Raw genomic sequence first — 26,785 nt, 5'->3', positions numbered from 1 at the left:
ATACCCTCCTTGGGGAGGAATACTTCCACTCCAAACAGGAGGATCAGGACTATTTTGGTCTGACAGTTCTCATATTCTGGCCTTAGCCTGTGACTTATTTAAAAAGAAGGAGGAATTGCCACTTCCAACAGTGCCATACCATATACCCTGTGTAATTCATCCCAATACTGGACATGCTAGCTGGGCTAAATGTAAATGTCTAGACTGTAAAAATTATTGGTATTGTAGTTCTCTAAAATGACACTTTCATTGCATAAAGTGTCGAATGCCAAATCTATTCCCCATCCAGGTAGAGCAAAGAACAACTGAAATAGTAACCTTGCTTTGTGGATGGGAATTACTAGTGCCTGTTGAATGGGAGATACCTGAGGAATGGTGGGAAGCTACAATTAAGAAGGGTCAAAAGCAATTTGCCTGGAAATTAACGAAGAGGAAGTGACGAGGAAATAGAGGGCAAGACTGAACTGACCACTGTACCTGCCACCGAGAAGATCACATACCCCTGCTGTGTGTAGCAACCCCATAGGCATGGGAGGTGGAGGTATGAGCCATATCGGACCTCTGTTATTCCTTTATCTGTCACTCCTCTTTTGTCTCTTCCCTCTGGGGTACTGACACAGCCATGCCTGTTTGTGGAGTTAGGGGAAAGGATAGGTAAAGAGCTTAATGTAACCAACTGTTGGGTCTGTGGAGGGCCTCTGATGACAGAGGAATGGCCATGGAAAGGCAGGAGCTTGAGCCCAGTGGAACTCCTTAAGTGGAATTGGACAAGGATAAGGGGAGAAAACAGAGCAGCAGGGTGGGTACTGAGCTCAACAGTGATAGCAGAGGAGTGTCTCTGACGTACCGGAAACAATTTCCTTAACAAAGTAGGAAATACTCCCTGTAAGAGATATAAGGTCAGTAATAGAACTTTTACATGGCGGGTCCCCGAGAAACCAGCTCTGTATTGGACTCAGGAAAAAACAAAGGAAAAGAATTGTAAGTACAAGAATAAGGTCAAACTCTTTCAATGCAATGATACAAACAAAAATCCTTATTTTTGGGATCCCAGACTTTAGAATTTTGAGAAAATATAAATCAACAAAAATGTGATTACTGGAAGGCACGAGATGGCCTATTTTGGATATGTGGAAAAAGGGCATATGCAAAGCTCCCCTCTCAGTGGAAAGGGAGTTGTACCCTGGGAATCATACACCCAGGATTCTTTCTTTTACCAGAGCCAGATGGAGATCAACTAGGAATACCAGTGTATGAGGATCTGAAAAGGAATAAAAGAGAATTGATTGGAGAATCTCAAAAATGGGGAGACGAGGAATGGCCTGCTGAGTGCATAATTGAAACGTATGGGCCAGCCACCTGGGCACAAGATGGGAGTTGGGGGTATCGAACCCCAATTTACATGCTGAATTGGATTATAAAACTCCAAGCAGTTGTAGAAATAATAACGAACCAAACTGGTCAGGCATTGGAATTACTAGCTAGCCAACAAAGCCAAACAAGAGCTGCGGTGTATCATAATAGGCTGGCTTTAGACTATCTATTGGCTGAAGAAGGAGGTGTTTGTGGAAAATTTAATACATCAGACTGTTGTTTGAAGATAGATGACCATGGGGATGCCGTTCTAGATATAGACAAAAATATCAGAAAAATAGCCCATGTACCAGTCCAAAAGTGGGAATCTGCACTAAAACTTAGCTGATGAGATAATGTATTGGGAATAGAATGGTGGAAGAAGCTAGGCTTCTTCCTTTTATGTGCCACTGCAGGCTTGATAATTCTCCCTTGCCTGATCCCCTGTTTCATTCGATTAATATCTACCATGGTCAAAGGCATGCAAATAGTACCAATGCCTGTGGAACCAAAATTGGCTACATCTGGAATGGCACAAAAGATCATGGTGTTAAAGAAGCAAAATTATATCAAAGACCCCTTTGAAGAAGCAAGATTGATTTGTGAAAAAGATGAGCAAATAATAAAGGCTAGAAAACAACAAGGGATACTGCTCAAGCCAAATGATCTGTAAAAAAAGGAAAAGGGAGGTATTGTTATGAATGTATTGTGATGTTGGCTTTTCGCATGTTACATAATTGTTATGAATGTATTGTGATGTTGGTTTTTTTCATGTTCCTTAATGTTAGAAAAACTTTACCTAGGTTCTGTAATGTAACACATGATATAGAATGTCTATCATTTATGTAGTCAATTTAGAAAAGATTGACAGAGAAAGCCTTCACATTCTTGGAGTATCTTATCAGAGAAGAAGAAGACCCAAAACCAAATTTATGAAAAATTTATGGAGGGAGCAGAGACGGAATGGAGCCAAGGAGGAACGTAAGGCTGATGGGAGTATACACAGAAACTCCAAAGAATTTATGAATCATGCATGATTTTGATGAATATGCAATAAGAGATGTACTTATAAAGATGATCTTTTGGATGTAGAGGTGTGCCTTTGGATCTCTGCCAAAGCACCCGACTGTACTACCCTTTTTGCTATTGTCTCCTAATTGTCCCTTTTGTTAAACTTTCCTTAAAATTTTACTAAGAGTGAACCTCGTTTTTCACAGTTTGAAATTTGTAAAACACAAATTCCTAGATTTGTTGGTCATACTGGTGTTACAGAGCATGTGGCCTGTGCGTACAAAGCCAGTAGTGAAGCTTTTACTTGAGGGGTTGTAGATTCAGATCATGGTATGAATTATGGGGGTAAAAATGCCCTTACATGCTCCACCCATAATTTTTTTTAAGAATCTGGGAATTGCTCTCCCACAGAGCTTGAAGCTTTCATCTCTAAAATAATGGAAAAGGCATTAGGAGAGGCATTCAAGATCTTTGTTATTTTAAAGGTTAAAAGAAATGCTTTTAGGATCGAGGTTGTTTTGTGGGTTTTTTTCCCCCTTTTTGCTTTGAGGGAAAAGTTAAAAAGTATCACTTCAAGTAGGCCTGATGAGGTACTTTGTGTTGGTTTTCTTTTTTAACTTTTTGGTTTTCTTTTTTAACTTTTACGGTTATTTGCTACAAAGAGGTAGCACTGACTTTATACCAGATGATTTTCTATCCTCTCGGACGCTGCTGGAGGTGGGGGTGATCCCTTCGGTGCGGGGTCGGGAGCGAGGGGCGGGCTCCAGGCTCGGTGTGCGGGGCCCGCGGCAGGCGGGGCCCGCGGCAGGCCCGCCCCGCAGCTCCCCGTGCGCTCCGCGCGGCCCAGGACTACGAGTCCCGGCATGCCCACGGGCCCGCTCGGGACCGGCTGCATCCGGGTCCCGGCCACTGCTGCAGGCGACTTGTCGCCATTACGGGGCAGCGGCGGCCGAGCCGGGGCCGGTGCGGCGCCGAGCAGCCGGTGGGTGCCGGGGTGGTGCCGACCCCTCGGGCGGCAGCAGCGCCGGGCCCCGCGGGGCTCCGTGAGCAGCTCTTCTCTCTCCCGCGCCCGGAGCCCCGCAGGCCCGGCCCGGCCTCCCGCGGCCTTCCCCGGTTCGAGCGGAGCAGCGAGAAGATGTCGCCATGAAGGAGGCCGAGTCCGCGCTGCGCTGCCCCCGCCGGTCGCCCCCGCGGGCCATGAGCCTGGGCCCCCGCCGGCTCCGCCAGCGCCCGTCGTGCCCCCTCGCCCAGGGCCGCCGCTCGCCCAGGGCGCCCGTTGATGCTGCAGAGCCCGCCCGGCGCGACCCCCGTAGCCCCCGCCATGGACAAGAGCAGCCCCTGCGGCTCTGGTGCGCCCGGATCCTCGGCCAGCAGCAAAGGGCAGCAGCCACGGTCCGCCTCGGCCGGGCCCGCCGGGGGGGAGTCTAAACCCAAAGGCGGTAAGAGCTGGGAGGGGGCTCCGCAGGGAGGGAGGGGGTGAGCTTGGGGCCGGGGGGACAGAGGGCTTTGTGCCGCCCTTGGGTTTGTGGTGAAGCTGAACTTCGCCATATCGGGTTGTTTGTCTCTCAGCTAGGTTTAATAGGCGGCGTTTCAGGTCACTGTCTGTTTTTGGTTTCTTTTTCCTTCCTCTTCCGGCTCTGCTCGCTGTTTGGTGAGCTGGGATTTCCGCTCTCCTCTTCCTTTAAGGATTATTGCTTTATCTTCATTAGTATTGGAGTAACTAGCTTGAGAGCTAAAGCCCTGGTGCTGTAGTAAGAACATACATTCAGCAGTGCCTGTGAATAGAGTCTTTAACTTTATCTTGTACCTGTCGTTGTTACACCTTGCCAAGGAGGTCTGTACACAGCATTCCCCTTGCCCCGGTGTTTCGGGGACCTGCTTTGAGGGAGCTCAGAATTTGCTCATCTGGCATTTAACCCAAAGTGTCACACCTGGCATTGCAAACAGCTGGTTCTGCTGACAGAGCAGTTTGTTAGGAGCCAGTGTGGTTCCTGTCGTCATTTCAAGGTAAAACCTAAGCCCCTTTAGTTCCCTAAACCAGTTTAGGAACAGAGTGTTCCTGGCAACCTTTCTTTCTTTTTTTTTTTTTTTTCCCCCCTTCCAAAAACCTAGAAATGGGGCAGTAGTGATTAAATTGGTGATTTTAGTCCTGGAAGTATATGAGAGAGGGTCAACAGATTGCTACACCACCATTGCTGTACTAATTTCCTTCCTCCTCGGTGGTTTGTTTCAGCTGTATTACTTTAGGCCTCTGAGAAAGCAGCAGTGCACTCCAGCAGGTTAACAAAATTAGTATCTTGGCGGTGTTTGTTGACTCCTTTTTGGACCTTCTAAACACGGTCATGTCCTGGGTAGCCTGCTCTTCACCTGTATTAATTGACCTTCCACAGGATTGGCAGAAGTGGGACATGGGAGATGACTCACCAACGGCTCCCCAGGTTGTGGGAATGTGCAATTACAGTGAAATTTTAACTTCAAATTCAAACACTTGGAAGTCTTTTTAAGAAGAATTTTTTCTGTCCCTGTCATGCCAAGAGACACCTCCTCACTTCAGCTTCTTTTGTAGTGGTGTGTGATGCTCTATGGAGGATTGTTCACAATATAAACATCATGTTTGTTCAGAATACAAACATCCTTCAGGAAGGAGTTAAGATGGCCTGTGCTGTGGCTGGTATCTCTTCGTGTAGAAGACACAGTATCTATACTGAGGAAGGAAGTAAAACTCCTGTTATTCCAGCCCAGAATAAAAGTGTTAAGTGGCTTTTATGGAATGTCACCTTTCAAAGGCTTGAAACAATGCCACTGGAAACAAAAAGCAAAAAAAAACCCAAAGAAAATCACCAAAAGCACAGGAGCAGTTGGGAGAAGTATTGTGATGACTGTTCTCTTCTACTCTGATACTTTTAATTTAATAAACCCCAAGACTTTTTAAGACCTCTTTTAAAAATAAAACAGAGGAAAATTTTGTCATTACATAATTCCACTTCAGTTATACTTGCTTCTGAACTACTCTGGAGGGCAAAGGGATGAGTTGCTTCCTTTACAGGGCATCAAAGAGACCTGGAAAAATTAGAATCTCTTTTCATAGGAGTAGATGTTTATTTAGGACTGTCTTAACTGGAGTGTACTGAAAACTAAAATGAAAGGATTCCCTTGGTGAAATTAGGGCAAATGACTACACAGGATGCAGCTGGGTAAAATTGTGGCTATATTTTCATAGCTGTTGCATGTAAGATACTGGTATGTCACCATATGGAATATTTTTCTTGAGTTTCTTATCACTGTCCTTGTAGCTGATGTCCATCCCTTTAAGGACAGGTATAGGATGTATTCTGGAAATCTTGTGTCTCCTCTGAAAGGGAAGGTAATCTTATGGACCATGGACCTTCCTTAGATGGTCACTGGGTTAAATCCAGTCAAGCACTTGCCATTTGATGCTTTCCAGAGTTACCTGCTGTAACTGTCCAGCTGAAGAAATGAAGAAATGGATATTCCTGCATCCTTATGGTAGCTTTTCTTTCTCTTGCAGTGCAGCTGGAAATGGGCTAAATAGGGTACTGTATTCCTTTGTCTTTCTGGAAGCTTGATTCCTCCTATCTTTTGAATTTGGCCTCAGAGACTAAATTAAACTGAAAGTTTCCAACAGAAAAGTTTCTTTATGTTGTATTAGTGTGCCAACAGGAATCACATCCAATTAGAGTGGAATAAAGTAGCTAAGGCAAAACAGGCTTGTTGGGATTCTCTGCAGTCCTTAAGAGCTGATGGACAGCATTAGTTATCACAAACATTCCTGGGCCTTATCAGACCCAGTGTGAGCCTGCTTGGCTGGCCGTGTGAGAGCTCGGTCACCTCCTGTTCACTGGGATGTTTGCTTTGGTGGCAGCAATAGCCTCTGTGTGTTTTCATGAAACAACCCTGTGGCTTTAGTGTGATCCAGATCCCTTATGCAATGCTGCTGGCTTCAGCACAGCTCAGCAGAAAAGAGGTGAAAAAGATGGAAGGAAACAGCAGTTCTGACCCCAGTAGCAAACCAGTACTGCAGCTCCAGTGCCCAAGTGGTCGCCTAGACCTGCTCCTAACACTGTGAATTTAGTCTCCTCACTCTGGATCTTTGGAGATAGAGGTCCTCTAGCAGCAGGAGAGACCACAAATCTCAGGGCTTGCTCCAAAATGCAAGAACAGTTTTGTTGCTAGTCTTTTTAAATTATATGGACATTATTTTTTATCAGTCTCTTGGAGTGCAAATGGGGAGATAAATCCCATAATTTGTGTATATGTAGGTTAGATGCCATGAAAACAGCAAAAGGACTAACTGAAGACCTTAGTGAAGAGTAAGTACCTCACCAGCACTCTTGCTATTGTTAACTCCTAATTTGCCAAGAGGGGAGAAGAGAAGCTACCAAATCCAAATTTACACTACTTAAAACTGGGATCTCACAAGAGAGGATGGCAGTGAGAATCTTCCACTTTTCTCGGTGCCTGACTGCAGCCTGTCCTGCCCTGCTCTTTGTGGGAGTGCTGTGATGGATGATAGAAAGCAGAGAGCATGACATGTGGCATGCTAGAAAGGTTGGAAGGAACAGCATTGCTTAATTCAGGGTATGGGAAAGCTGTTCCAATTTACAAGTGCATTCTCCAAGCTCCTGGTTGTCTGCTGACCAATTTCATTATTACTCTTATGGACCAGACTTCTACTGAGGTTGGTTATTCTCGTGGGGGGGGAGGGTGAAACTAACAATCTGTAAAATCAGGTTTGAAGCATTGTTAGACTGTTGTAGAGTCCTTTTAAAAAAGACACAAGTGGAGAGCTCTTTCCTATAAAATAAGAGAGTCACTAAAGTGACTCCCAAAGGCTCTAGGAGGTGGCTTGAAAGGACCTATAGTATGACAGGAATGTGTGTAAACCATCTGACTGACAAATTTGATAGTGAGTAACTCGATTAAAACTTCTAAGTGGTAGGAAATTCTTCTGTCAGCTGCAGGGGTGAGCTGTTCCCTGTTCCGGGGCCTTGTAGACACCCAGTTTAGACTGATGTTTTCTGAGTTGGTTTTTTTCCCCATTTGAAGATGGCAGAGAAACTAAAAAGTGGTACAGACAACAAGCATGTGTCCCTCTAGTGCATTTGCTGAAATTACAGATTTAAGAGGGTGGTTGAGCTCTAAACTGACAAGTTCTGCTCCTGAGTAACTTAAGGAGTAGTCCAGACCTCTTCAAAATGACTTAATTTTTTACCAGAGACTCTGAGGTGTTGGTTATTCCTTCTTCCCTACAAACACTCTCAAAAAAGATCTGCCTAATCACTCAGCCAGACCGGGTCACACCCTCGGTACTTGGCAGCTTCTGGTGTGTTTTTTTCCTGATAATGCTCAAGCCATGTCTTTTGAGCCTGGTGTGCATTAAAGCACTGCCAGCTATGCAGACATGTGTTTGAGTTACACAGCTGTGGTTCTGACAGAGTTGGTTTAATTCTGAATTAAAGGATCATCCTTTTGAATAGCACAGTAAATTGCCAGTTCTGATGATGAAGTTTGTCTGCAAAATGGGCCTGTCACACTGTGTGAAAGTAGTGATAGTGTCCTGTTTTAGCTGTAGTTGCAGGCAAAGACTGAAGTCTGACAAGTGCAAGGAACAGAAGACAGCACAGAACCTGGTCCAGCCACTTTTATTACTTAATTTATTTTAGAAGTTGGATTCTCAGTAATATGCAATAATACACAGACCATCCTGTCCTCAGCTCACCTTTTTTGGGAGGTGCAGGTGGGAGAAAAAACTTAACCAAAAAAAAAGATACCATTCCAGCTGTTTTAAATGCTTAGGTAGATGAGAAGTGGTGCTGAGAAAGGGGGAAACTGGAAGCACTGGCAATGAAACTGCCCATATGAGAAACATGATCCAGAATCACAGTGGTATGTTTGCCTGCCATGTAAGGTTTACGTTAAGGGGTGGGGGGGAAGACTACAAAGTGGGAAAAGGGAAACTCATAGGCTTTTATAAAATGCAACTAGATATTGTGTGAGGCCTTGCTATTTGTGTAATGTTTACTGAGTATCCAGAGTGACTTTGGGGCTGGCTGGTGTGGATAGATATCTTGTGGGGCCTGAGGAGTTTTGTTTTTGAGTTTATCACCATACCTCTTCAACAAATAAAACTTAGGGTGAGTGGTGGAAGTGCCAGGTTAAGCAACCAGTCAGCAGTCCGTTGTGTCCTTGGGCAACTCTGATCTTGTGTTAAGACTACTAGAAATACCTTCATAGTATTACCTCTGTTCTAGCAGTTTGATGTAGCAGCTGTTAAGGCACAGAAAACCCCTCTCAAGAGCTGGAGTGATTTTTCTGCTCTCGTGAACTTTATTCCTGCAGTGTTTTTCTTTGTGCTTCACCACTGCATCCTGTGTTAGGGTCAGTGGTGTGCCAAGTATGGTTTTTCGCAAGCAGTTCTTGTTGGTGGACTTAATACTTACATCTTAGGTATGTGCCCTGCAAGGCCACACAGCATTTGGTTTGTGCTTCGAGAGCAATTAGCATTTGTTGGCCTGATGACATAAAAGTGTATTTTTAAAACAGAATTAGATCTGCTGGGATCTTTTAAGCATAGAGTGCAGAAGTGAGTGAAGACAGGCAACGGAAGCCTTCAAGAAAAATACAGGAAGCAGTGTGTTTATACAGTGTATTTTCAGTGTAGTGATAAATATGATGAAATGTGTGTTTTAGGCAAATTAAATGAAAAAAAAGAGAACGAGTTGTTGTCAGTTCTTGTAATGGGGCATGAAGACGTGGTATGTGATGTTAGTATTTATAATGTAACATACCAGGCAACACTCTGATATGTGGTGGTGCAATTCCAAATCTGGAAAAAGGAAATTCAACTATTTTTCTAAAAGGGTAGAGCACAGCAAATATATTCTTTTAAACTCTTTGACCAGCTCTTTGGGCAATGATAGGAATGAAATTGTTTGGATTACTGGGGGGATTTAATGTCCTGATAAACACTATCCTTAAGATAGTGGCTGAGGTGAGCTCATCTCTGAGGTGAAGTTAGCTGAGGTGCAGTACATGGGGCCAGCTCTGAGACTGCTGATCTGATTTTTCTTTTCTTTTCCTTTCAGATGGAAAGAATGCGAGTGGATCCAGACGTTATAATCGTAAAAGAGAAACTTCATATTCAAAAAATGAGAACTTTTCCAGTCAGTCCCGTCGCTCCAATTCACAGAAAAGCAAAGCTTTTAACAAGATGCCCCCTCAAAGGGGAGGCAGCAGCGGAAGTGGCAAACCTTTTAGCTCTTCTAATGGTGGAAGACGAGATGAGGTGAGAAGTGTAATGCCATGCCTCCAAGGCCTTCTTTCTTGGGATGAGAGGATCACCCTGGCCTGCCTAGACAGGTCTGCTGTGTTCAGTTCCTGGGCTGGGAAGGGATAGAGTGATAAGAGGTGCTAACATCGTTGAGATGCCAGAGGGAGTGTGAGCAGAGCAACTTGGCAACTAAAGAAGAGATTGCTCTTTGCTCTAGGAAAAAATGACATCTGAGGAATGGGTTCCAAGACAGGCCATGTACCCATCTCATGACACAGGTCCTTTGTGAAAATATATAGTGACACAATTTCATTGCCCTGTTCCTGCTGGCCACACTATTTTTAGTACAGCCCCGGTGCCGTTGGCTGCCTGCCCACCTTGGCACACCTTGTTCATGTTCAGGTGCTGTCAACTAACACCCCCAGATCCTTTCGTGATGTGCAGCTTTCCAGCTGCTCTTCCCCAGGCCTGGAGCATTCCAAGGAACTGTTGTGACCCAAGTGCAGGACCTGACACGTGGTGTTGTTGAACGTCACACCATTGGCCTTGACCCATCAATCCAGCCTGTCCAGATCCCTCTGCAGAGCCTTCCTACCCTCCAGATCAACGTTCTTGCCCAACTTGGTGTCATCTGTGAACTTGCGTAGGGTGCCCTTAATGCCCTTGTCCAGACCATTGGTAAAGACATTAAACAGCACTGGCCCCAATACTGAACCCTGGGGAACCCCAATAGTGGGGCCCAGCTGAATGTCCCCCCATTTCCCTCCACTCTCTGGGCCCAGCCATCTGGACAGGTTTTTTACTCAGAATGGTGTGCTTATCCAAGCTGTGGGCAGCCAGTTTCTTCAGGAAAATGTTGTGAGAAACTGTGCAAAGGCTTGTCTAAAGTCCGGGTGGACAACATCCACAGCTTTTCCCTCATGCATTAAGTGTGTCATCTTGTCATAGGAGGAGATCAGGTTAGGCAGAACCTGCCTTTCATAAACACACTGGGTTTTGGGCTGCGCCTGATCCCCTGGTTGTCCTGTCCACTCTGTGTGATGGTTTGAAGGATGATCTCCTCCATAACCTTCCCCGTCACTGAGGTCAGGTTGACAGGCCTGTAATTCCCCAGATCCTCCTCCAGCCCTTCTTGTAGGTGTGTGTCACATTTGCTGACTTCCAGTCAACCAGGACCTCCCAGTTTGCCGGGACTGCTGGTAAATGATGATCACTGCTGCCAGCTCCGTCTCCTCTTGGGTGGATCCCATCCAGCCCCATGGACTTGGGGGTGTCTGAGTGGCACAGCAGGTCACTGACTGTTTCTCTGGATTATGGGGGCTTCATTCTGCTCCCTATCCAGCTCAGGGGGCTGGGTACCCTGAGGACAACTGGTCTTACTACTAAAGGCTGAGGGAAAGAAAGCATTAAGTACCTCAGCCTTTTCCTCACTCTTTGCCATTATGTTTGTTTCCCTTTGCATCCAATAAAACATGGGGATTTTCTTTAGCTCTCTTTTTGTAGCTGATGTATTTATGGAAACATCTTTCTTTTACAGCAGTGGCCAGATTAAGTTCTAGTCAGGCTTTGGCCCTTCACTTCTTTCCCTGCATAACCTCATGACATCCTTCTAGTCCTGCGGAGTTCCCTGTCCCTTCTTTCTCAGGTCATAAATTCCATTTTTTCCTGAGTTCCAGTTAAAACTCTCTGTTGAGCCAGGCTGGTCCTCCCCACTGGCTCATTTTTTGTCATAAGGGGACAGCATGTTCCTGTGCCTTTAAGATTTCTTGAAGAATGTCCAGTCTTCCTAGACTCTTTGCCCTTCAGCACTGCCTCCCAAGGGACTCTGCCAACCAGTCTCCTACACAGGCCAGAGTTTGCCCTCTGAAGATTGATTGTGTCCAACCACTTCAGGGCACAAATTTACAAGTGATAGTGGTAGTGAGAAAGTAATTGTATGGCCATGCTGATATCAAGGTTAAACTAGACTGAGGCTTTTATGCTCATGTGGATCTAAATACTGTAGAGTGTGGGCTTTAACTGATACTCTTATTTTTCAGTTTTGATGGATAAGCAGCACTTCTCACCTAGATCACCTGCTCAAAATTCACCTGCTGCCTCCGTTGAATTCTGGTTCTTTGCTTCATTATATGAAAACTAACCAAAACAAGTACAACCTGTGCAAACAGTAATCAGGCTTGTATTACTGTCTAAAAGAGGATTTGAACAACTTCTTGACTATGTTTTGCCAGCTTTTACTTGTCTTTGTGGCTGTTTTAACTCTCTCTTCCTTTTGCTCAGTGTGGGATGAGACCACTGAGTTCTGACTTTCAAGTTCTTATGCATTTCTAATGCTGCACTACTTGATTTGCAGAACAGGGATGGGAGAAGGTGAGTGAGTAGATGCTGCGTGTTCTGTGTGCTATCACTGATGGGACCTGTACTGATGCTTTTGCTGTAAACTCCAGCAATTTCTAACAAATGCTGTTCTCTCTTAGGTAGCAGAGGCTCAACGGGCAGAGTTCAGCCCTGCCCAGTTCTCTGGTCCCAAGAAGATTAATCTGAACCACTTACTGAACTTCACCTTTGAACCCCGTGGCCAAGCAGGACATTTTGATGGGAATGGACATGGCAACTGGGGGAAAAGGAACAAGTGGGGACATAAACCATTCAACAAGGAGCTCTTCCTGCAGGCTAAGTGAGTGGGAGATCCATGGGGCTCTTCTGCAGAGGCATGGAGCTGTAAGGGGTGACAAGCCAGGGAATTGCATTTGGGCTTGACTTGTTGTATTGTCTTTTCCAGGGTGAAATTACCTTTCTGTAGTGGTTTTAGTGGTAATGACTATATTTTAAAGGGATGTTGTCATCACCTATTCGCAAGGTATCTGATGGAGTGAGTCCTTTAGATACAAAAAAAATCTTCTGCTCAAATTTTCAAGCATGGCTTTGGGACATGACACTTCTATTTGGGAATATCTGTGTAGTTCGTTATAGAAGATGGTTGTTTTTTTCCAAAAGTTGGTATGTTGAGATGGAAGGGATAGCAGTTGCTAGATGAAAGCTAATCTGAATTTATAAGTCCCAAAGGCAATTACTTACATGGATCTTAGTTCTTAAAATGCTGATTATTTTGCAGGCCCCTAAGTATGTAGTATAACCCAAATGATGATCAGTATAGTAACCTAGCAGCAGAATTCCTTTTTGACTGGAAATTTCCCCAGAGTTTGAAGTGTGTTCAGGACTTCCTGTTTCTGATAATGTTAAAGATAAAAAGTATTTTCAGCATTGATGCTTCTGATTTCTCCATAATGTTTTGTGGCTTATTGTAGTGAAGTCTATTTGCAGGAACCCCAGTAGCTGTAGTTTTTGTGACAATATTTTTCCCCTTGTGGATTCCCTGTTTTTTAATAGATCCCCATTGCAGCTGACTGTTTCTTACATGTTTCTGGAAAACCAGTCTGCCTGGCTCATTCTGTACTTAGTGTATGATGTTGTGTCTAACTGAAATTAGACACACCAGTATCCTGATCTGGTTGTGAACTGAACTCTTGATTTTTTGTTGATATAAGTTACTGACTGCATCCAGCAGTTTTCTTCTGGACAAAGAAGAAGCTCAGAGAATCCTGTAGGATAGTTCTCAAAAAGTTTTTAGAAACAACTGTGTGGATCATCTGTCTCTTTGCCTTTCCCCAGCTGCCAGTTTGTTGTCTCTGAAGAACAGGACTACACAGTCCACTTTGCTGATCCAGATACCTTGGTCAACTGGGACTTTGTGGAGCAAGTGGTCAGTTATAATGGGCTAGATTTTTTTTTTCCTTCTTAAGAACCTCAACCTGTCTTTAACTACCTCTTTCCCTCTGTGATATTACATAAAATTCAGCTGTTTTTGAGTTGAGGCCTTTTCTGTCACTCCCACAATACTGGGAAAGATCTGTCATAGAATATATTATGAAATACTTTCATGACAGGAAAAGAGAAGTGCTAAAATCTATTAGGAAAATTAGCAGCTTCTTGCTTTCGCAGATGGGAGTTCATCAAAAATAGAATCTGACATTCTGTAGACAGAGTCCTTGTGATCGAGATATTAACAGAAAACTTAGGCATGAGTCCATGGAAGAGGACTAGAGTGTAGAATTTTGAAGAATTATTCTGTGCATAGGTGGCCTATCTCGCCTAGCAACCAAATGGAAAATCTCTTGAGAATTGTGGTCAAAAGTTTTGGGTTGCCTCAAGCAGAAATGTATATCTGCCAAGACAGTCTTGTGCATGGTGTAGGTGGTGAGGAGGTAGGCCTACTGTTACCTGTCACTACAAGAGAGCTGAAAAAATCTAGGTGCTTGCTTGGCAGTTATGTCTCTGCCACACAGAGGTGCTACCAAAATGTCTGACTAGACCTAGCATGTTCATGGAAATGGGTAAGTTCAGTCTTACAGTTACACAGGGCTGCACAAGTCTGCTTGTGTGAGAGGCCACAGAGCTCGCTTGCCATGTTCTCACTGTCTGAATTTGGATGATGAAGATGCTGCTAACTCTTAGAGATGATGAATATGTGAGGTGATGAATATGAGAAAACTCACTTTTTAATGTCATTAGAGTAGAAATAAGATGTAAGAAATAAGATGGGTGGCTTAGAAGGTTGTTCCTTGTGCAGTCTGAAGGTGTTAGTGCACAGTGCACTAATTTCTTGGTAAATGAACAGAGCCTAAAGAGCTGGAAGATAATATGTTAGAGTAGATCTTACAGGTGGCTTATTCTGTATCCCAGGAACTGATTTCTAAGTCTAAAACTTGTACTGTTCTTCTCATGTGCCATTTCAGCGAATCTGTAGCCATGAAGTGCCCTCTTGCCCCATATGTCTGTACCCACCAACTGCAGCCAAGATCACCCGCTGTGGGCACATCTTCTGCTGGGCATGTATCCTTCATTATCTCTCCTTGAGTGAAAAGACCTGGAGTAAGTGTCCTATTTGTTATGGCTCTGTTCACAAGAAGGATCTCAAGAGGTGAGACAATATTAATTAAATCATGCATCTTTTTGAAATGTTATTTTTACACTGCTAACCTCCTCTATAAATTGCAGTGTTGTTGCTATGGAAACACGTCAATATGCAATTGGTGATACCATTACGATGCAACTTATGAGAAGAGAGAAAGGTGTTCTGGTAGCACTGCCCAAATCCCAGTGGATGAATGTGGTTCAGCCTGTTTACATCAGAGGTGAGTGTATCTGAATCCTGGTGGTTGGAATCCTGTTCCTAACTGTGACCAGGATTAGTGTAGAGACAATTTACCCTGCCAGGGTAATACACCAGACTGCAAAACATGGGGCTTAGCAGCTGAAATGCTTAATGACCACATGTTAACAGTAAACTTTCTACTCGCACTGTTTTTCTGTAAGGCTTTAACTTGTGTGCTGTGTCCCTTCACGTGACTGCACTTCAGACTCCTACCTTCTCAGTCCCTGCTTACAGTTTGATGTGTACTTTGCATCTGCAGTCATTGGTGTGACTATTATTGCTTTTATTGACTCTTCAGTGTCCTTAACTTTTTTCCTCCTGACTCCTCATTATACAGCTTCACAAAAATAACTGTCTCTGTATCTAAACTATTTCAAGGCTGTAATCTTCAATAAGGTTTTCATCATCTGCACTTACCAGCTGAAGTCAGTGAATGCTATGGGGAAATAATCAAAATTATTGCAAACCTGTTCCAAACATCTGTTGCCTGACATCTTCAGTTTTCTCCAGTCAAGAGTGTGACTAACTCATCATCTTATCTGTTAGTATCACAAAAATTTTGTGACTAAAGAAATAATTTTACTGAACATTGCTGCTTTGTGGGCTGTCTTGGCTCACTTCATTTTGCAGTCACATTTAGGAAGGGCTGCATGCATTTAAACTCTCTGGAAAAAGTCAAGTCTCCTAACATGTGATGGATAATCCAGCATGCAGGCTGTGGTCTTACGTGTTGCTCAGTATTTGAAACTAGAGGACTTTAAGTCCTTTCATAAAACAAAAGAACAAATATAGGATTTGAGAACATTCTAAAGCCAGGAAATTCACCGTTAACTTGTTGTCTGTAGACAAGGTTGGACCCTTGGGGAGCAGTGAATACGGGGACTGTTTTAATATGGGATGCTGTGGTTGCTGTAAAGTAGTGACAATGGTCACCTTCTGCTAAACTTGCAATTCTTTAGCTTACTATTTCTGCTGTGCTTCTTGTAAAAACCTCATAATAATGTTTTGTATGCATTTTTAATACATATGGTCTTATGCACTAGTTTGAGTCAAAGTAGGATGGCTTTGCAGAAATTTCCAACTGCAGTATTTTTGAAGAAAGAGAAAGAAGCTGCAGACTGCATTGTTTCAGGAAGTTTTGACGCCCCCAAGGTTTCTCAGAGGGGGTGCTTCTACAGTGTAGAAGTTTAGGCTTGATTTTTACTGATGTGTAGCAACTCAGTGGTGAAGTGGCAGATAAAGTGCTGTGTGGGGGAGATAAATGTCAGAGCAGCTATGTGACACCAGCTTGTGTTACAATGGTAATTTGTGGAGTCTGTATCAAGCTCTTGCTGAGTGTTGTTTGCCCTGGGGGATTAACTCACAAAAGTGAGCAGTAACAAAACTTCAGAAGAAGCAGCAGTTCAAACTGGTGGCTCTGTGTGCAGATATTAATGATTTGGTGCTCCTTCTGTGCAGATGACCAGCACAGTCAGTATTCAAAGCTGCTTCTGGCATCCAGGGAGCAGGTCTTGCAGCTGGTGATTCTGGAGGAGAAAGCGGCATTGCTGAAACAGTATGAGGAAGAAAAGCACACCCCAGAAGCCTGTTTCATTGAGGCAGCTATCCAGGAGCTGAAGGTAACAACCTCTTGCAAGACTTTTAGTAGCTTTATTTTTAAGAGTGTGCTGGGTGCTGAGCATCCATGTTCTGCTGCATAGATGGTTGTGTGTGATTATTCTGGTCTCTAGCAAGTTGCTGGTGTTTGCTGCTGGAGTAGCATTATACACCTTGGAGACTGTAGCCTTTGGACTCCAGGTATCTGGTGTGGTGTTCAGGATAACACAGCAGAATGGTTTTTAATGAATGATATTCCAGGAAAGGAATACGAGGGCAAGGCTAAAAATAGCTATGGTGATGGCCTCCTGGCTTAAATGGCAAATTGAAACTTGATCCCTTTGGATGATCTGCAGGAGCGAGAAACAGCACTCTCTGCTGACCGGGATAAAAACAATGGCATTGCTGGAATCACTGCAGCTGTGGAAGAATTGGTCCTAGAAAGCTCCAAAGCTGTGGAGCCTGCTGTTTCCCAAGAGAAAAAGGTGGGTGACAAATCTGCTCTGGCAGATCGTGTTAACACTTAGTTCTGCCAGTTCACACTGCAGTGTGCAGTGAACTCGTGCCAAAGATTTTTGCAGAGATGATAATCTTTGAAGGAGGTGATGTGGTACTAACTCTATCCTCTCTGCTGTGGTAGTGTGATGTGGAATATCTCTCTGCATTCGATGAGGAGCTTGTGGAGCCTTGTTCTGACCTGGCACATTCCTTTTCACCTCCTGTGGAAGTAGAAGAGGCAGTGCTGGATGAGGAGGAAGTACCTGAGGTGGACACTGTACGAGAACCTGTTATGAACACTACAGAAGAACCAAATCCAGCTGAAACAAGCTGCCAAGAATCTAAAGATACAATTAGCAGTGGACATCTTGGCAGCTCTCCTTTTTACTATTTTTATCAAGGTCAGTGGAATGAAATCCTGGAATCACAGGGGCAGAGATGCCTCCTTTGGGACCCTCCTTGAGAAATGTGTTTGTCAGTTCATTAGATGCAGCTAACCCCTGTGAAATAAAAGGGCCACAGGAACTCAGAATGGAGCTTTAATTTTATTAGTGGAGGATGTACTGAGGTGGGGAGAAGGGTACTGAAAATGAACAGGCAAAGAAGGAGTGATGATGTCTTGCCTTTCAGCGGAGGATGGACAGTGCATGTACCTTCACCCTGTGAATGTTCGATGCCTTGTGCGTGAATATGGCAGCTTGGAAAAGAGTCCAGAGAAGATAACTGCAGCTGTAGTGGAGATAACTGGCTACTCCATGACAGAGGTAGTTATTTTATCTTCTTATTAATAAGGGCCTTGTTTTAGCAGATTGATCATTGTAGCTGATAGAGGAGACTTGATTCTCCTCAGTAGTAAGAAATAATAAGCATGAATGGGTAGGGATGCTAATCTGTGAAGGGCATCTGTGGAAGGTGATGGGGCATATGTTGCTTTTGATAAGTAGGCTGCAGTCTAGTTTTTTTTTTTCTAGAAGGTCCAGTACAAAAATAATTGTTTTGCAAGTCTGGGACTGCAGAATTTTATTCCAGTGATGTGAGTGAGAAGGGAGGAAAGAAGAACATGAAAATCAGTAAGGAAGCTGGGGTAACTGCATCCAAGTCTGATTATGATATAGTTGGTGGAGATCTTGGAACATTTGATTCTGACTCAGGGTATCCGTCATGTGTTTGTAGTTTTTAAAGTAATTATTGTGTCACTGGGGCTATTTTTTTTCCATTTGATTTGATGAATGGTGTGCATTCTATTTCCATTCATCACCATGGCTGCCTCCAGTCCTTGTGGTGACATATCACTCTCTCTTTATCAGGATATAAGACAGCGTCATCGCTACCTCTGTCACCTGCCCCTCACCTGTGAGTTCAGCATTTGTGAACTGGCTCTGAAGCCACCTGTCATCTCTAAGGAGACTTTAGAGTTGTTTTCAGGTTTGTACTACCTTTCTAGTAGGTTCTTCCATGAAGGGGAAGTTGGTTTTGTCCCTTTAGTGGTAGAAAAAAGAACATACATTAGAGCTTTACTGTTCTTGCACCAACTGTCTAATGGCTGCTAGACAGAACAGCCCCAACTCACTGTTTCATAGACAATAATTACAAAAAGAATAAAACATCCCGAGTGCTTGGAAGAGCATATGTTGTTTGTAAGCATATTTTGCTACTAATGTGTTAAAAGGTTGTTCTCAGAGCTGTAGGAAACCTTTCCAGATTATTGGTGTGGGGTTTTTGATATCCAGTGCTGTGCATTGCTCCTAGATGACCTTGAAAAGAGGAAACGTCTACGGCAGAAGAAAGCTCGCGATGAACAACGGCGCGAACGCAGGATTGAGATAGAAGAAAACAAGAAACAGGGCAAATGTAAGTCATGATGGTGCATAACTGGTGGATTTTTAGTCATATTTGGTTGCTGAGCTGATCTCTTGAGCTATAGGATGAACTCTGAGGCCTGTAGTTTGTAGTGTGTACTTAGAACAAGATTACAAAGTATTAGGAACAATGTCTGTATAATGAAAAACATTAGCTGTTTTAGTCAGGATGTTAAGTGATGTTATGCAATTGCTGCATACTTGTACATTTTGGGAGAGATGGAGGGCATTCAGGGGCACAGCTATCTCCATGGTGTACATAGCTCTCTGTTTTTATAGTAATCACGATGTAAAGTGAAAAGTGAAGAAGGCAAAAAAAGGCCTAGAAACTGCTTCCATCCAGCACCAGGGCTCGTACTGGTCTCCAAAATAGAGAGCGGAAAGAAATGAGTTTGCACCTCCTAGACTCCTGAAATGACTTGCATATTGACAGTCCTCCCCCACACTGTGTAGTGCTTTAATTTAAAACCTCTTTTTAGATCCAGAGGTCCATATTGCTCTAGAGAATCTGCAGCAGTTCCCTGCTTTTACCTCTTGCCCCAGAGAAACTACCAGCATTGATCATCAGAGCTTCTGTCAGTCTCCTCTTGGCAGAAGTCTTGTGTTTCAGACAGGTGAGCATGTGGAAAAACACATCACATCTAGCTCTTGATCATTCTTTTGGGATCTATTGCTCAGGTAATCATGCTAAACTTTCTCAATACTGATCAAAGACAGCTTCTTTTCAGAGGAGCTGTGGCTGCCCCATCTCTGAAAGTGTTAAAGGCGAAGTTGGATGGGGCTTGGAGCAACCTGGTGTAGTGAAAGAGGTGCCTGCCCATGGCAGGGGGGGTGGATTGAGATGGTCTTCAAGTCCCTTCCAACTCAAACCCTTCAGTGATTCTATGATTCTTTCCTAGACTGCCTATGAGATCATACACAAAAGGCAGACATGGCTAAGAAACATTCTGTTCCTTTGTCTGCTTTTTACTGCCGCTACTTTGACAATATGAGATCTGCACTGTAGTTACCCCATCTTTTACATGAGGCAGAAGAAAGGAAGCAATTGTGCCAAAAAGAGAAGAAAAGAGTGTGTGCCAGGAAAGCACTACTGGCATTTTTTCTATCATCTCCATCTTCTCCAACACATTATACTAAAATAAGCCCAATAAAAAGCCCCCCCCCCCCCCAAAAAGTAAACAAAACCCCTTGAACAAACAAAGAAAACAAAAAGAAAACCACAAGCAAACTTAAATTTCCCTTAAATAAAAAGATTGAGGAAATTTGAGAGGTCCTACTGTGTGACTGATGGATAGAACCGATGAGATAAAAAGGATGAATTACATATGTTAACAAAACTTTATCTCTGTTACATCCTGATAAGCAGCGTAATGACTGCCTTGGCCAAATGCAACTGGCTTTAATTCTCAGCTCCTTTCTGTGTATACAGACTCTATTCCAACTCTGCTGTCACCTGCTGCCAGCCAGGTCAGCCCATTGCTCTGTGGAAGCTTGGAAGAAGAGTCTCCCTTCCCTTCCTTTGCCCAGGTAAACTATTTAGCAGAGTGAATCTTGTCAGAATTACCTGTGTCTTAGTTGGAGATTAGGCTGATACTACAATTGCTTCCCCTACAAAAGCAATGTGGGATAAATCTTAAGGAAACATTTTAAGGTTTGACTGCTTGAGGGGGTTTGTAGATTTTCTTGCCACTTGGGGGGGGTATGCAGGATTGTTCAAGTATGTGGAATTTAATCATACCCTACAACTTTTTTGATAGATGTTGAGAGTTGGAAAGGCAAAACCAGAAACATGGCCTAAACCTGCTCCAAAGACAAGAGGTAAGAAAATTTGGTAGTAGTACTTCAGTTTCTTTACCATGTGTCTAAATGTGAGAAATCTCGTAACTTCAAAAGAAGGATCTGGAGTGTGGAGGAGCATTTGTGTGGTGAAAAGTTTTATACAGCCTTCTGCATATCCTTCCCTCTATCAGATGAGAACACTCTGGCACTCCCTGTGCCTGTAGACAGTGATGGAGAAAGTGACAGCTCTGACCGGATACCTGTGCCCAGCTTCCAGAATTCCTTCAGCCAAGCTATTGAGGCAGCCCTCCTGAAACTGGACAAACCGTCCACAGCTGATCATTTATCAGGTAAAAGGCAGGGGGAAAGACAGGAAAACTTCTGAAAGCAAAAAAATTGAGTATTTTCCCTTCTTCCTCTGGGAGAGGTGAAAGCAGCAATTTTGGGGACCAAAAATTGGCCAGACAACAGTTCTTAAAATTGTCAGGTTGTGGTTTCTGAACAGCTTGACTAGGGCTTCTGTCAGCTTAAAGCAACCTCTTAGTGGCAGCTGAGATCTCCAACTAGCAAAGAATCCTGTTGGGACAAAGATGGCTTTTGACAATCGTGTCGGCCATGTTTCTACCAGAACCTAAATTAAGCTTTATCTTAAGGAAGTTCAGGTTATGCATTTTTAAATTAAAAATACCTGAGCTGCTGAACTACCACTTCAGTTTGACCAAAATGACAAGGTAACTGCTAGCTGAAATTTCAAATTAGGGAGTGTGAAACAAATTAAGGTGAACTTAAACCTGGTGCTGGCTGGTAAAACTAATTTTTAATGCTCAGTTCTGATGGTTAGCTTTGGCTTCTGTTTGGACACTGCACTGGATGATGGAGAGAGTTGGATGGGAGGGCCTGGGAGTTTCAGTGGAGTGTCTGCTCCAGTTGCAGTGGGTTTTTTGGGCATGTATGAAAGTGATGCTTGTTGGAAAGGCAAACTGCTGGATGCTGCAGTCCTAGGGTCTGCTGTTGCAACATTAACTTTGCAATCATTTAGGCATGTTTGTAATTGTGTTTCAGGTGTGATGGAGTCTCCCTTAGTTCATCTGCAGTAATTTTCTGTTAAACTACCTGGTGTTCAGTGAGTTTATAGGAAGTGTTGTGGATTGGTAGAAGCCACTTAGGCTAGGGAAGACCATTTATCATTTGCACTGTGATGTTCCTGTTCCATGACAAGAATGACAGTATCATTTTAATTCTTCACAGAGGAAAAGGGAGGCAAGAAAAGAAAGAAACAGAAGCAGAAGCTATTGTTCAGCACCTCTGTTGTTCACACAAAGTGATTCTGCTATTCAAGAGAAGTTTCCTCTCCTGGTTTTCTTTTCATTTTGCTTTGTTTTGCTGCTGTAGTTTAAGTAATTAAATTTGAACAGCCTAAACTTGTGTTTCCAGGACTTCCAGGGGCTTCAGGAGGAAACCATGACAGTATATGTTGAAGTAACATGTTTTGATTCCAACTGCTTAATGAATTTATACTGAAACAGAATTTTGGAAGTAACAACCCACAGACAAATCCACCAAGGCTTCTAGTTGCCAAGTCAGTTTTTTGGGCCTGATAAGCAGTGTCAAAGTCCTTAGAGCTGTGTGGCACTGCCAAAGTACTGCAGTATTACCCAAGAGAAAAGGCAGAGAGCCTTTATTTCCCTGTAATTTTTCATGGGCAGAAGTCCATCTGACTGACGGTAGCTGTTACAGTAAAGCTGTCAAACTGCTCTCCTGAGAAGCTGGTTTTGGCTGCACTGGAAACAGGCAAAAGTACTTACTGGCTTTAGCGTGTTAGCTGCTATATCTGTTCTTTTTCTAAAGAGCAAGAATTCCTCCTGTTCTCCTGGCTTGGAAACATAAAAAGCTGAGGTGAGTGTAAAGCAGAACTTGGCTACTTGGTTTTAAAGTGGCTTGATGATTTGTGTATTTCAAAATGCAAACTGGCACTAGTGGTAGAAGGAAACCTCCTGACTTCTCTCAGTTGTTCAGGTCTGTTTTAATGTCGGTGAGTGAGGCTGCTGCTTTTTGGTTTTTGCCAACCATGGGCTACACATTCTTTTTAATCTGATCATTTAGAATAAACACTCCCCTCTAGGGCTCCCGGTAACCATCTGAATGATGGTTTGACACTGGCTGCTCTTGAGTTGGAAGAACAATTGATAGCTGAAGTCTGTAGGTAACTTTTATACCCCAGCAAGAAACTGGGATTCTCTTGTACTGGGTTAAGGGCCTGTATCTGCTTGGTTTTCAGATGTAAGTTGATCTGTGCTATGAACATGTCTCTCCTGCACCCCTCCCCACTCTTTCTTTGGGTGGTCACATTCTGCACTGCTTGTGGTTTGATTTGAGCTAATGAGTTAAGTGGTGTGGATTTTGTTGAATAAAATGAGTTTTAGGTGTCATGTACCAGTCAAGGCCAACAGTCGCAATAAATCACACACAGATGCACTTAAAGTACTTGTACCCTTCCTCAGCTGTAGCTGAACTGTCATAGCAGTGTGGAGCCCCAGAAACCTCTACTGCACAGATTCAAATTTTAACTTCCTGCTGGCGGAATTAATTCCAGGGTGCTGGTATAAAGTACCACTGAACTTAGAGAGGGAGACTGACAGCGTCTTCTGTTGTCTTTGACTGCACTGGCACAGACTTCAGTGTGCTCTGTCCCTCTGACACCGAGACAGATCTGAGCAAGGAAGTGTGTGTTTGAGGTACCTGGAGTTAGGTATTCCAACATCACTGGCAGTTAGTGGTTGTGTCCCTGTTTAAAAAGCTGATGTCAATACATGGGTGCTTGATTTCAAAGGAACAGGCTCCAGACGTGTGTCTCATGGGAAGCTGGTACCAAAAAGTATGTCACATGTGGCTGTAGACCAGAAAGGAGAGGGGGAAGGTAAAGTATGCTTCCAACTGCTACAGTAGGATAGACCAAACACCTGCAAAGCATTCTTTGACAGCAGCTTGACTTCACACTTGGTCACAACTAACCCTGCTTGATGGAAAGACTGAGTACAGCTTGTCAGGTGACGGCAAAGAAACTAAGACAAGATACCTGAAAGTGGTAACATATCTTGCTGTCAATACTTTAAAATGCTTATAGAAAACAATTGGTGAGGGCAGAGAAAGCAACTAAGAGAGATTCAAATATGCAGTTAACTGTTCACAGCAAGTCATTTTAAGCCATGGAACAGGAGTAACTATTTAAGTGTCTAACCAGTATCTGTTGTGTTCTATTATCTCTGTACATTTACAGTCAACTTTTCTTTGCATTGGGAAGAGAGAATAGCTGGAGCTGGTATAACTCACCTTCACATGTCACAGACACTAGGATAAGGGAAGTGATGCAGGCAAGGCAGGCTGTCCCTGCTGCAGGAGCAGTCCCCACAGGGACAGTATCTTCAATTGTATCTTGTTTTCCTATGGATTCGAGATAATACCAGCAGCGCTACTTTCCTGTAACTGATTGGTGTAAACTTAATAAATATCTAAGCAGTACTTGTACCTATGAGTTTTATAATGGGGGGGATGGAGTTGAGCCTTGCAGCTCTGCCATGCATTCCATGTATTCTCTGCTCCTGTGTCCACAACTGGTGCTTTTCTGACTCAAAACAATGGATAGCCCTGTGGCTAACAGAGCACTTAAAGATAAGGTAAAAAGCAGATGTTAATGCTTTTTGTATACTGAAGGAGAATAACTACATTCCTTGTCTGTGCCAACTGCCTAAAGCTCCCTTCTACCTCAGCACGAAGAACACGTTGAGCTGCTGCACTCCTCAGGAGTGCAAGTGGTTTTGACTCCTGGAGTGAAATAGGCAAGTAGCCTACTTAAGTGAAATAATGTTTTATTATTTTTAAATTTGTTTAAGAATTTCTGGAATGGGGAATGAAGTCTAAATATGAACAAATGCTTTTTCTGTCCTCTGCATTGCTTAACACTGAAGATAACCAATCACAACTTGATTAAATAAGTACAGAATGGAGGTGAACAGTAACAAGTGACATTCAGTCTGTCTCTGTGCCATCATCCTCATCTCCACTTTGAGACTGCTCTTTTATAAGGGAACAGCTCAACAAGGACTTCTGTATACATTGTCTTTCCTCTGCAATAAATAAAGCAACAGCGGGTTATTACTTCATCTCTTCACATGCACCGGAATATTCTCCACTTCTAAAGAAAGAAACATTTCTCAGGCCAAGAATTCAGAAGTAGCCCAGCATATATCCTACAAAATCCCCAGGAATTGAGGCTACATTTTAGGAAAGTGGCTGGAGAACCTCACCTTCAGTTGTACAGTTTTGCAACAACCTCAGCAGCTGTGTTCTGTTATACTGAATCAGAAATTTCTGACATGTTCTTATGGTACCTGTGGAAATCACAAGAACAGTATGTAACCATTTACACAACCAAATGTTTCAGAGCTGCTCGCGTATCTCCCAAAGAGCAGCAAGTGACAAATGCCCCAGGAAACAAGTTTGTTAATGCAAATGCTAAGAAGGGGCTGTAGACTTCATTTCTGCACTGCTGAGGTTAAGTGGTGGAGTAATAATTTCTAACATGCAGTGCCTGTTAGTTGCCCTGGGGGTTAATTTTCACAATATAGAAGGTACTATACTTTGAAAATGTATTTTAAAAAGAAAATGGAACATTGTATTTGCTGCTCTGGTTTTGTGATGAATGTAATGAAACTCCAAGCAAAATTAACGAGGATTTCAAAAAAGAACTGCTGGTACCTGTTTCTTATTTGGATCTGCTAAAAGCAGTTGCCCTTAGTAACACGCGAGGAATGTCTGTGGCACCCAGAGCAGCACCACGGGGTCGTGGCAAGTATAATTAAAGCTCCGTTCTCCCCCCAGGCCCGGGGGGCTCCTGACCTCCGACGTGCAGGGTGTTGAGGAAGCAGGGGTAGCGCTGGGCGCGGCTCTCCAGGTATCGCACGAAGGGCAGCGCGGAGCACAGCAGCCCGTACGAGTCCTTGCGGCACCGCAGCAGCACCGTCCCCGTGTAGGCGTTCAGGTACTTCACTGCGGGGGACACGTGCACCGGTAAGCGGACCCCGAGGAACCCCGCACCCCCGGGGGCCGCCCGTCCCCCCCGCACCGGTGAAGGAGATGGAGCAGCACGCCAGGCCGTAGTCCCCGTGCACCCGCGCGATGGCGTCTCTGACGGCGAGGCCCAGCGTGCGGTCCTCGATGCACTGCCGGCACCGCGGGTCCTCCGAGACCACCTCGCACAGCACGTACCTGCGGGACAGCGCGGCGTGAACAACACAGCGCGGAACCAGCCCCAAACCCCGCGGCAGCGCTGCCCGCACCCCTCACCTGTTCTTGAACCGAACCATGGCGGCGGCGGCGGCGCGCGACCCGGACGGACGGCGTGCCGGGCCAATGGGCGAGGTGTCTCCGCGCGTTGTAGCCAATCGCCGGCGTGTGGGGGCGGGGACAAGGGAAGGACAGCTCGGCCCCCGCCACCGGGGTGGCTCCGCCGCTCACCACGGGCCGCGCATGCGCGCTACAGCCACGAGCTGCTGGCGGGTTACGTAGTCACGGAAGCAAAATCGCTTAGGTTGGAAAAGATCTGAGGTCATCGTGTCCATCCTGTGACCAGGCACCACCATGTTAGCCAGATCACGTCCAGTCTTTCCTTAAACACCTCCAGGGACGGTGACTCCACCACCCTGGGTAGCCCATTCCAATGTCTGATCACCCTTTCTGTGAAGCAATTCCTCCTCATGTCTAACCTAAACTTCCCTTGGCGCAGCTTAACGCTGTGTCCTCTTGTCCTGTCGCTTGTTGCCTGGGAACAAATCTCGACCCCCACCTGACTCCAGTTCCCTTCCAGGTACCTGTAGATAGCGAGAAGGTCCCTCCTTGAGCCTCCTCCAGGCCAAACACCCCAAGCTCCCTCAACTGTTCCTTATAGGACATACGCTCCAGACCCTTTCCCAGCTCCGCTGCCCTTCTCTGGATCCGCTCCATTGTTAGTGGAATATATCCTGGCACATTCTGGCCGGGTGATATTACACCTCAACGGCCTTCCTGAACTGGGGGGCCTAGACCTGGACACAGCACTCGAGGCGCGCCCTCACTAGTGCCAAGTACAGGCGGACGATGACTCCCTGGTCCCGCTGCCCGCACTATTCCCGGCGCACGCCGGCTCCC

The 26,785-nt window shown here is 44.5% G+C and overlaps 2 protein-coding genes across 3 annotated transcripts; one reads left to right on the top strand and one right to left on the bottom strand.

Moving 5' to 3' along the window:
• The first annotated feature begins 3,244 nt into the window (after nucleotides 1-3,244).
• On the top strand, nucleotides 3,245-24,121 carry RNF10 (ring finger protein 10). The gene is made up of 17 exons (XM_069030630.1): nucleotides 3,245-3,803; nucleotides 9,471-9,670; nucleotides 12,133-12,332; nucleotides 13,328-13,418; nucleotides 14,452-14,636; nucleotides 14,714-14,850; nucleotides 16,329-16,489; nucleotides 16,823-16,951; nucleotides 17,107-17,365; nucleotides 17,595-17,728; nucleotides 18,272-18,389; nucleotides 18,714-18,815; nucleotides 19,303-19,437; nucleotides 20,253-20,350; nucleotides 20,581-20,641; nucleotides 20,794-20,952; nucleotides 21,851-24,121. Exons 1-17 carry the CDS (start codon nucleotides 3,644-3,646, stop codon nucleotides 21,925-21,927), a joined length of 2,406 nt encoding a protein of 801 aa, XP_068886731.1. The 5' UTR covers nucleotides 3,245-3,643; the 3' UTR covers nucleotides 21,928-24,121.
• A 330-nt stretch (nucleotides 24,122-24,451) lies between these two features.
• On the bottom strand, nucleotides 24,452-26,014 carry POP5 (POP5 homolog, ribonuclease P/MRP subunit). 2 transcript variants are annotated; one of them, XM_069030635.1, is made up of 5 exons: nucleotides 25,946-25,985; nucleotides 25,725-25,867; nucleotides 25,499-25,648; nucleotides 24,907-24,990; nucleotides 24,452-24,726 (listed from the first exon to the last, which is right to left on the bottom strand). In XM_069030635.1, the coding sequence occupies exons 1-5, from the start codon at nucleotides 25,963-25,965 to the stop codon at nucleotides 24,629-24,631; spliced, it is 495 nt and encodes a 164-aa protein (XP_068886736.1). In that variant the 5' UTR covers nucleotides 25,966-25,985; the 3' UTR covers nucleotides 24,452-24,628. The 2 variants fall into 2 exon arrangements, with proteins under 2 accessions (XP_068886736.1, XP_068886737.1); XM_069030636.1 differs by having other exon boundaries at nucleotides 24,634-24,794; nucleotides 25,946-26,014.
• Between the last annotated feature and the right edge of the window lie 771 nt (nucleotides 26,015-26,785).

Source organism: Aphelocoma coerulescens, chromosome 15 (genome assembly GCF_041296385.1).
Source record: "Aphelocoma coerulescens isolate FSJ_1873_10779 chromosome 15, UR_Acoe_1.0, whole genome shotgun sequence".
NCBI classification, from domain to species: Eukaryota; Metazoa; Chordata; class Aves; order Passeriformes; family Corvidae; genus Aphelocoma; species Aphelocoma coerulescens.
Note: the sequence above shows the minus strand (reverse complement) of the source record. Positions and strands in the feature narration are given on the sequence as shown.

What these genes read in the sequence shown, in the direction of transcription:
- RNF10 (XM_069030630.1), top strand. Translation starts at nt 3,644, where the DNA reads ATGCTGCAGAGCCCGCCCGGCGCGACCCCCGTAGCCCCCGCCATGGAC. An exon ending in ATGGTGGAAGACGAGATGAG is followed by an intron (nt 9,671 to 12,132) that starts GTGAGAAGTGTA and finishes GTTCTCTCTTAG; the next exon opens with GTAGCAGAGGCTCAACGGGC. An exon ending in CCTTCCCTTCCTTTGCCCAG is followed by an intron (nt 20,351 to 20,580) that starts GTAAACTATTTA and finishes CTTTTTTGATAG; the next exon opens with ATGTTGAGAGTTGGAAAGGC.
- POP5 (XM_069030635.1), bottom strand. Translation starts at nt 25,965, where the DNA reads ATGGTTCGGTTCAAGAACAG. An exon ending in ATGGTTCGGTTCAAGAACAG is followed by an intron (nt 25,868 to 25,945) that starts GTGAGGGGTGCG and finishes GCTGTCCCGCAG; the next exon opens with GTACGTGCTGTGCGAGGTGG. An exon ending in CTGCTCCATCTCCTTCACCG is followed by an intron (nt 25,649 to 25,724) that starts GTGCGGGGGGGA and finishes TGTCCCCCGCAG; the next exon opens with TGAAGTACCTGAACGCCTAC.